General features: G+C 37.6%; 3 protein-coding genes across 3 annotated transcripts; 1 reads left to right on the top strand and 2 right to left on the bottom strand.

Annotated features, from left to right (window-relative positions):
* Nucleotides 1-202: 202 nt before the first annotated feature.
* Nucleotides 203-3669, bottom strand: LOC125862728 (chaperone protein dnaJ C76, chloroplastic). The gene is made up of 7 exons (XM_049542861.1): nucleotides 3366-3669; nucleotides 2639-2719; nucleotides 2173-2210; nucleotides 1933-2012; nucleotides 1191-1274; nucleotides 867-975; nucleotides 203-623 (listed from the first exon to the last, which is right to left on the bottom strand). Exons 1-7 carry the CDS (start codon nucleotides 3645-3647, stop codon nucleotides 482-484), a joined length of 816 nt encoding a protein of 271 aa, XP_049398818.1. The 5' UTR covers nucleotides 3648-3669; the 3' UTR covers nucleotides 203-481.
* A 1316-nt stretch (nucleotides 3670-4985) lies between these two features.
* On the top strand, nucleotides 4986-6968 carry LOC125854738 (receptor-like protein EIX2). Its single transcript, XM_049534346.1, has 3 exons — nucleotides 4986-5311; nucleotides 5450-6052; nucleotides 6611-6968. Exons 1-3 carry the CDS (start codon nucleotides 4986-4988, stop codon nucleotides 6966-6968), a joined length of 1287 nt encoding a protein of 428 aa, XP_049390303.1.
* A 708-nt stretch (nucleotides 6969-7676) lies between these two features.
* Nucleotides 7677-8852, bottom strand: LOC125846900 (probable 3-hydroxyisobutyrate dehydrogenase-like 1, mitochondrial). The gene has a single exon (XM_049526594.1). The coding sequence runs from the start codon at nucleotides 8825-8827 to the stop codon at nucleotides 7760-7762; it is 1068 nt and encodes a 355-aa protein (XP_049382551.1). The 5' UTR covers nucleotides 8828-8852; the 3' UTR covers nucleotides 7677-7759.
* Nucleotides 8853-9244: the final 392 nt, after the last annotated feature.

Raw genomic sequence — 9244 nt, forward strand, 5'->3', positions numbered from 1 at the left:
ATAGTAGCTGGCACCTTTACGGAAAGAGTTTAACTAATATACACTAATAGAGCAAAATAATTTTTATATTATCAGGTCAATTAAAAGATAACAGTCCATAAAAAATAGGATTAGTAAACTAGGAAATAAGGCAGGTTGCCTGTTACAACAGTTTAAAATACATTGATATTATAAATAGTTTATTTAACAAAGTGAATTTTCCATATCTACATCAATCTCATATCACCAAATATTCAGACAGTCAGTTGCAGCTGCTTTTCCCAACAGTTGTGCCCAGCATCATATGTTTCATATGCTGCTGCAGAGTGAAGACCATTTAGGACTTCGATAACATAGCATAAGGTTGACAGTCAACTCAAATAATATTTCCCCCATCGTACATGATCACTTCAGCATTGCATAGCCTTTGAAGTGGCAACCTCTGTTCAAATTCCGAGTTTCTACACACAATAAGGTGGTTTTCTATGAGGACTTTCAAGATTTAGAACCAGTCTACATGTTTGGTTGAGGCCTTAGGTTGCTTCTTGGGCTTCTGGTAGCGATTGTTCTCAAAACGAGCTTTTACAATTAGCGAATAAAGCAAGTCTGCTTCTGCTGATGTATCATAAGGTGTGCTCATGATGCTACAAAGAAGAAAATTCACCAAATAATGATTAGAAAATAACGGACAACAGCAAAAAAGAACATTTAAATATAATTCACAATGACTTGGAGCCAAAAGGAGAGCAGACTGCATTATAACTTAAGGTGCTATCCTGTGTAAACATTTATATAAACTTCTTTTTTGGGATTCTTCCTGTTTGAAAGTTTGCCTTCTTCCATTTTTACAAAAGCAGGACGAAAGTTGAGTCACGGAGTAAAAATACCTGCCAAGTAGCTCTTCAAGAACTACTCTTTGAGAAGGTGTAACATAATGTATGCAGCTCCTGGGGCATTGACCAGCTGCAAGATGGACTTGGTAATCTTCACCATGTCCTGAACATACAGAACTTTTGGTTCACTAGCCAGATAAAAACGAGAGGATAAAAACTTCTTTTAATAGGCCAAACAGAAATAATGTAGGTTATCTTGTCTTTCAGTGGTTGCCATGTTTTCTTTTGTTCACTAAATTTCACTAAATTTTCCTGTTAGCAGACTAATTTCTGACAGAAGTAACAAAGGAGTTGCAGTATTCAGTACTATTATATGACCTTGAGAAGTTGCTTGCGCAGTTCCTGTCAACGAGGAAAAAGTGAATGCATGAGGTGCTTTCTTAACACATGAAAATTGGCAACCTGCATATATCGTAAAAGAGGGAGATCAGGAACTGCACAAATTTTGTATCATTCAAAGCATTCTGATAATTGAGGGGATATGTTTCCATAAAGACAGTCTACTGGAAGAATCACTTGCAGGTTATGACATTTTTCCGAAAGATAATTTATCAGAAACTGATGGAGGAGGTCATCACTGGATTCACTAATGAAAACTAAATTGTTATGAAATTGCTGGAGTAGAGCTTAGATAGCTGTGGAGACCTTAGAAAACTACTAGCATCAGGATTAGCCAGGAGATCCTTTTGTGCAAGGTGTGACAACTTACTAACTACTACTAAGTACTCAGACAAGGCAAACAGAGCCCTTAAATATGGAAAATAGGTTGTTGCTGCACTTTAGAGCTCTCTTAGTTGCATTACCATGTTTGCATTGATCAGTAATAGTATGAAAGTATTACCAAATCATCAATACTGATTTTAATGATATTATAACTATTTAAAATACTGATTTCCATTGCACTTTTGGCCATTGCCACATTTATTTCATAAAATATGAAATGCAGGCCTTTAATAAGAAGCTGATAACAGGATTTCACAAGAAGCAAACTACTATTTTTAACATCCACTATTTGCAAGTGCTGATCATGATGGAAATTTCTCATAAAAGGACTTGTTACCTTTTCCAATACAAACAGTCTCATTAACAAAGAGATCAAATGCTTCACATTCTGGCTGATCAAATGGATCTAAGCATTCCCTGCAGAACTCAAACAGTGAATATGCCAAAAACTTATTACCTGAAGGACCACCACTCCAAAAAATAAAACAGACGAAATGCTGCAGTGATGATCACTATATTAGGATGTGAAAATTCAAAATTTCAGGATTCAGATATTATGATCTTATAGCCAATTTACCTTTCTATTATCTCTGACTTTGTGAAGTTGGACAACATCTGCGCCCATTTTAAACAATAGGATTCAGCTATCATTTGAGAGAGAAAATTTAAGCAACTAAAAGAAAGAATTATGATTTTGGAATTTCCTCTGTAAACCTAGAGGCCTTAATTTTTTTTTCTAAGGTTTTATGAAACAGTTTGGAACCAAATTTTACAACTACGTACAGAATGATCCTAAATTGCTTTGTACTGTACCATTTTATAAAAAAAACATGAAAAAACTGGTATTAAAGGACTATCTACCGGCAGCTTTTCTATCTTACTGTCTGTATACTACTCAGTTAAAATCATATTAATATTCCCTTGAAAGATAAATCCTTTGGATTTTCCTATTATATAACAAAAAGCTAACTAGAATGTTGAGCAAAAGCATGAGACCAAATTGGTTGATTTGTTTGCTGTCATCAGCAATAAACACTATTTACCTCATAGGCTTGAATGACACGGCGAATCATTTTATCTGAACTATTCCCATCTCTCCTTACATCAGGATGAAACTTCTTAACCTATTTCCATCAATTATTAAACCAAACAAAAGAACCATCATTAGCAATTTTCAAGCAGCTATTCCATCCCCGTTATCCATTGAACCTGCACTGAATGATCCTCTTTTTGCCGGATTATTGCCAATGTAATCATAAAAAAACAGAGTTTTCAGGAATTTTAGACTTCCCAGTTCCCCCTCCTTTCTTCGTAGATTATTAGCCCCGGGACACCTATAACAAAAACTCAGTGTGCAATTTGCATGAAGTCTATCTTACAACTTCAAACTAGTAAGTGAGGTTCCATAAATTCATTGCCAGAAAAATAAAGAACCTTGCAAGCTCAAGGTATAAGAGTGATCTTTTTCAGAAATTCAAAAGAAAACAGGAAAACCGACATGGTTTCTTCAATGGTTTATCCAAAAATGCAAATTTTATACTGCCTCTGTCCCAATTTCTGTGACACTTTCTCTTTTTAATCAATCCCAAAAAAAGAAGGTCAATATTTAGTACTAACTTAACTTCAAACCTCCCATTTTACCCTTATTGCCACAGAAATTCCTATGACTTATTTTAGACCAGAAGTTTCAAAAGTTCTTTTTTTCTTCTCTCTTAAAACCCCGTGCCCAATCAAACAATTTCACATAAATTGGGATAGAGGGAATAGTACCTTATTCCTGAAAGCAGATTTCAGCTCATCTGCAGAGCAATTAGGAGCAACACCAAGAACATCATATGCCAGAGAAGTAGAAAGGGGCTCTTCATCCCCATAATTCTGACCATAACACTTCACGGCAGAAGAAGAAGAAAGGGTAGCAAAGGGGTTTGTAGAATTTAATGGAAAAGAACATGTTGATGGAAAAGTGTGGCAGTTAATATTCTCAGGTGTTCTTGGAAAGAAAGCTAAAGTTCCAATTACAGAATTTTTGTTGTACAGAGATGAACATTCCATCTTTCCTCATCATTGAGAAAGAAAAAAAGAAGGCAATAGAGGGCTAAAGTAAGATATTTTGGCTCAATATTGTAGCCACTCAAGTGGTCCTTATTCACCTGTGAGACAAGTGGGGTGATATTTATTTCCAAAAAGTTCATATCAGTGTCTTTTTCTCTTTTTATTTCTCTTGCTGCTTAAATTTGCATTTACTGTAAGCTGACTTTTCTTAGTTGTTTTCATGTAAACTAAGATAAATATAAAATTTATTTCTTGGAGTTGAATAATCAGTCTCACTATGTCTTTGTTATTGACTCCAGTTAAGGTACATAGAGGACCACAAATAATACTTGTCTTTACCATCCATTTCCTGCTAGTGTTGGCACATATAGCTGAACCAGAATGTAATTCGATGAATGTCTCTTTATGCTGTCGCCTGTCAGTGCTTATTAGTTCCATTATTAAACTTACCATCTCTTTCACTTAAAAGATTATCTCAAAATGGCATGTCGGAAAGTTTTAGTTATTGTACTTATTTTCTTTCTTCAATCCCTTCCTCTACTTGTTTCAATCCGTTCCTCTACTTGTTTCAGTTGAAGCAATTAGCACTGCTTCTTTACCTCTCACAACTACTACATAATCCAAAGTAAGATGTATTGAGAGTGAGAGGAATGGCCTATTAAGATTCAAGCAAAGTCTCACGGATCCCTCTGACCGATTGGCTTCTTGGATTGGCAAAGAATGCTGCATCTGGAAAGGTGTTTCTTGTGACATACAAACTGGTAATGTCATCAGGCTTGATCTCAAAGATACATCAGGCAATTGCTATCGGAAGAAAATGGGATATCTGATTTCTGGCAATTCGACGTGCTTGGGTGGCAAGATAAGTCCTGCTTTACTCGACTTGCAACATTTAGAGTATTTAGACCTTGGTGAAAATGACTTCCAAGGACTTGACACTCCCACTTTCGTGGGTTCTCTTGAAAAATTACAATATCTTAACCTCACCCATTCATCTCTCGTTGGTATTCCTCCTTCATTTGGGAATCTGTCGAATTTACAATAGTTAAGCCTACGTGCATATTCCTATCCTTGCGCTACTGTTGAAAGTAGTTGGATCAAAGATTTGAATTGGGTTTCTAGTTTGTCCTCTTTGAAGTATCTTGATCTTTCTTATGTGAAACTGTCTTCGGCAACACATTGGCTTGAGTCTTTTAATAAGCTGCCATCTTTAGTGACTCTCAGTTTGCAAAACTGTGATCTTTGCTATCTCCCTTACTCCTTTCCCAACTGGGAAATGACTTCCCTTTCTTATCTCTACCTTTCAGGCAATAACTTTGTTAATTCTGTGTTGCCTAAATGGTGTCTAATGCCACCACCCTTGAGACACTTGATATAGCAATCAGCAACATAGAAGGCCCAATATCAAATGTTGAGTCGGGTAAACTCTGTAATCTGCAGGATTTGTATCTAACACAGAATAAACTCAACGGAGACATAAGCAGAGTAGTGGAAGGGTTGTCTAACTGCAGCAACACGACCCTAGAGTTCTTAGGCCTTGCTGGAAACTGGTTGACAGGGCAGTTTCCAAATTCATTAGGACATTTGAAGAACTTAAGGATTCTTAGTATATCTTTTAACCAGATATCTGGCACGATTCCCACATCTATTGAGCAACTGTCAAGGTAGGAAATTTTGGACTTGGGACAAAGCCAACTGAAGGGAGCCTTACCTGAAAGCATATTTAATCTCACTGAATTAACTCAGTTATTCCTTGCAACAAATGATTGGGAAGGCAATCTTTCACAAAATGACTTTGCAAGACTCCATCAACTGAAGTTTTTAGCCATATCATGTGGAGAAAGGTTTTCTGTCAACTTGAGCAGTGAATGGATTCCTCCATTTAGCCTCACATATATCGAGATAAGGAAATGTGCTTTCGGCTCCAAGTTACCGACATGGCTGAAAACTCAAAAGCAGCTTCATACTAATATTCTCTCCAACGGCTCCGTTTCAGATTCTATACCTCCTGGGCTTTGGACAATGTGCTCACAATTGCAGTTTCTAGATCTATCAGATAATGAGATTGGTGGAAATCTTCCAAGGTTAGTAAATTTTCCGTCATCCCAAATCTGGACAGCAGACTTCTATTCTAGTTACAGTGATGGTGTTGTGGTGGACTTAAGTTCCAATAGCTTCCATGGTTTGTTACCTCTTTGGCCAAATGTAACACATTTGAATCTTGCAAACAACCTGTTTTCAGGATTAATTCCCATAAACATTGGTCATGTGATGACAAAACTCCAAGTTTTAGATCTTTCTGGAAATACATTTACAGGATCTATACCATATTCAATAACAAGAGTGAAGCAGCTAATGAGATTGGACCTCTCAGACAATCATTTTTCTGGAAAGATACCTGACTGGTGGGCTGATTTGTAACAACTTCATGTCATAGATTTGTCGGGGAATAATCTTTCAGGTGGTATTCCTCCTTCATTATGTTCACCACCTTCACTTTTTTGGTTGAGATTGAGTCGCAATAACCTCTTTGGAGAACTTCCAAAATCATTAAGCAATTGCAAAAGCTTGCTTACTCTTGATATCGGAGGGAACAAAATCAGTGGCACCATACCCAAGTGGTTCGGAGAAAGTCTATTATCCTTGCAAAGCTTAGCATGACAGAAAACATGATTGGTGGACACATTCCACCAACACTTTGCCAACTTTTTGGCCTTCAAATTCTTGATCTTTCCCATAATAATTTGACAGGTTCTATCCCTTCCTGCTTAGGAAATTTGAGAGGTCTCAAGTCCGTGAAATTTTACAAGTGGCAACCCAATTACTACTATTTCAACTATGTTTTTACGCCCAAGATGGTGTTGATTAAGAAGGGAACAAGGATATGACATACACCTCTACCTTAGATCTTATTGATCTTTCTTTCAACAATCTTCACGGTGAAATCCCGAATGAGATTACAGGTCTGTCAGCCTTGGGCACTCTGAATTTATCTTGGAACCAATTATCAGGAAGAATTCCAGAGGACATAGGAGCATGCAGCAATTGGAGACACTAGACCTTTCATCTAACCATCTCTCTGGTTCTATCCCATTGAGCATGACTTCAATCACTACACTAAGCTATCTTAACTTGTCATATAATAACCTTGGTGGCCCTATCCCATCAAAAAACCAATTTGGAACCTTCACTAATCCTTCAAGTTTTGAATGTAATCCAGAACTCTCTGGGAAACCATTGATTACAGATTGCTCTCCACCAAGAAAAAGAGATCTCAAGAAAATTGAAGAAGAAGATGATGATGAAAGGCTGTGGTTTTAAATGAGTGCAAGAATAGGTTTTGTCATAACGTTTTTGGTGACATTTAGCACTTGACAATAAAGAAGTCATGGGGATATAGTTACTTCCATTTCTCTGAGGAATTTGGAGAAAGAATTATCAGTTGCTGTATTGTTTTCAAGGTTTGCTTGTTTAGGATTTTCAGAGTCAGAAGGAATTAGTTTCTTAAGTATTGTCTTAATTAACAAGGAACTATTTCTGCTTAACTATACTTTTAGTAGTTCTTGAGCTGTGGTGTTTTTAGTATTTGTTAAAACCAGGAACTGTTTCTGCTTAACTATGCTTTTAGTAGTTCTTTAGCTGCGGTGTTTCTCTCCATAGTACTTGATTTTATTGCAGTGAATAAAAAAGGATGACCATTGTCCTTCTGGTTCTCCATGGAGTTTCTTAATGTTTTTTACTTCTAGAAACACTATATCTGAGATTATGTACTATGGACGTCAAAACAATATATCTGAGATCATGTATTATGGACGTCAAAGCGCTGCCTAATGGACAGCCTAAACCCAGGGCCTTTTATACCCTGATTCACAATGAACACTAAAGATACTGTAACCAACAACTTCAAGTCTCAGTGCAGTGAGAAAAGTCGAGATCTTTTGCCCTGGAAGTCTCATCAAGTTACTATAGATTATTCAAACTCTCACCTTCTTATATATATGTAAGAACATTAACATTCATAGAAGGATAAACCGATACAAAGTACAAAATTAATGACAATTTAACATTAAGAAATGGATACATAGTAGTCAAGGATCAAAGAGATAATCAATCTAAGGTTTGCCAATAGCAGAAGCCTCAGATTGAAGGGACAAATTGTTAATCCTCTCAAGCGCTAGAATGAGAGCTTGGGTTCCTAAATCGCCCTCACCATGAGCTTTAAGCGAGAGATAGAGCTGCTGAGCCAACGCCAGCCCGGGCAAAGCCAGACCCATGTTCTGGCATTCCCTCAAACATATTCCCAAATCCTTGACAAAATGATTCACATAAAATCCAGGTTCCAAATCCCTATTAAGTATCCTGCTACCATACAAGTCTAATGATTTTGAGCCAGCAGCGCCTGTTGAAATGGCATCCACAAAATGATTCAAATCCAAACCAGCTTTATGCGCGTAAATTAAGCCCTCGCATAGTCCTACCATAGAGGAAGCAATTACTACTTGGTTTCCCAATTTTGTGAACTGCCCTTTTCCAGGGGCACCCATGTAATAAACTTTGCCCAGAAGGTTAAATAATGGATTAAGCCTTTGGACAATTGATTCCTCTCCACCGGCGAAGATGGATAAAGCTGCATTCCGAGCTCCGCGATCGCCTCCAGAAACAGGGGCGTCAATGGCGGAGCAGCCAGCGGCCGAGGCTGCGGAGTGAATTTCAACAGCGAGGGAAGGTTCGGAAGTAGTCATATCTATGATGACGCCGCCTTCACGCAGACCGGAAAGAGCGCCGGAGTTTGAGTCGAGGATTACCTGGCGAACGTCAGAAGGGTAGCCAACGATAGAGAAAACGACGTCGGATTGGGAAGCGACGGCCTTTGGAGTGTCAACCCAGTGAGCTCCCATGGAGATGAGTTCCTGAGCCTTGGATGGAGTCCGAGTAAAGACAGTGAGGGTGTAACCGGCGTTAATCAGGTGGGCGCACATAGAGCGGCCCATTACTCCGGTACCGATCCATCCCAGACGAGTATTGGATGGGTCAACGGCGGTTGCCATTGTACGGCGGAGATGGGTGGTAGTAGCGGCGGAGACGGTAAGGATTGTTTGAGGCGCGTAGTGACAGTGGTAGTGATGTAAACGCAGTGGCCGCACAAATTTATGAAAGGAAGAAGATATATTATGAATCATAGAGAATGGAAGATTTTTATATTCTTTAGATCTATTGTTTTCTTTATGAAATGAAAAAAAAAAAAAGTCTTGGCTTATATACTTCCATAACGAAATTCCTATAGCAACTTTTTAGTATTTTAATGTGTTTGGGATGAAATAGAAGTCATTACTAATGGTACTTGTTATATTTGTCTCGCTAGAGTTTTAACTAATTTTTTAAGTTAAATTGGATAAAATTAATTTAGTATTATTAAAAAATACACAATAATTCCACTCGGTAAAAGTAGTTGAATGATGTGGTGTATTTACATTTCAGTATACAAATACCAGTCAAGAAAAAAGAACATCAACATTTCCATGTCCTTTTGATTATAGGACTAAGGCAACCAGATAAGCTAAGAAATGCATTATTCAAGTGTAATTCTGTTGTATACT

The sequence above is a fragment of the Solanum stenotomum genome, chromosome 1 (genome assembly GCF_019186545.1).
Source record: "Solanum stenotomum isolate F172 chromosome 1, ASM1918654v1, whole genome shotgun sequence".
NCBI lineage: Eukaryota > Viridiplantae > Streptophyta > Magnoliopsida > Solanales > Solanaceae > Solanum > Solanum stenotomum.

Excerpts from the sequence above, each read along its gene's own strand:
- LOC125846900 (XM_049526594.1), bottom strand. The coding sequence starts at position 8,827 with ATGATTCATAATATATCTTCTTCCTTTCATAAATTTGTGCGGCCACTG.
- LOC125854738 (XM_049534346.1), top strand. The coding sequence starts at position 4,986 with ATGGTGTCTAATGCCACCACCCTTGAGACACTTGATATAGCAATCAGC. Across the intron at positions 5,312-5,449 it reads TCTATTGAGCAACTGTCAAG|ACTCCATCAACTGAAGTTTT; the intron begins GTAGGAAATTTT and ends TGACTTTGCAAG. Across the intron at positions 6,053-6,610 it reads TCTGGAAAGATACCTGACTG|GTCTGTCAGCCTTGGGCACT; the intron begins GTGGGCTGATTT and ends ATGAGATTACAG.
- LOC125862728 (XM_049542861.1), bottom strand. The coding sequence starts at position 3,647 with ATGGAATGTTCATCTCTGTACAACAAAAATTCTGTAATTGGAACTTTA. Across the intron at positions 2,013-2,172 it reads AAGTCAGAGATAATAGAAAG|GGAATGCTTAGATCCATTTG; the intron begins GTAAATTGGCTA and ends TGAGTTCTGCAG. Across the intron at positions 624-866 it reads CTTGAAGAGCTACTTGGCAG|CATCATGAGCACACCTTATG; the intron begins GTATTTTTACTC and ends TCTTCTTTGTAG.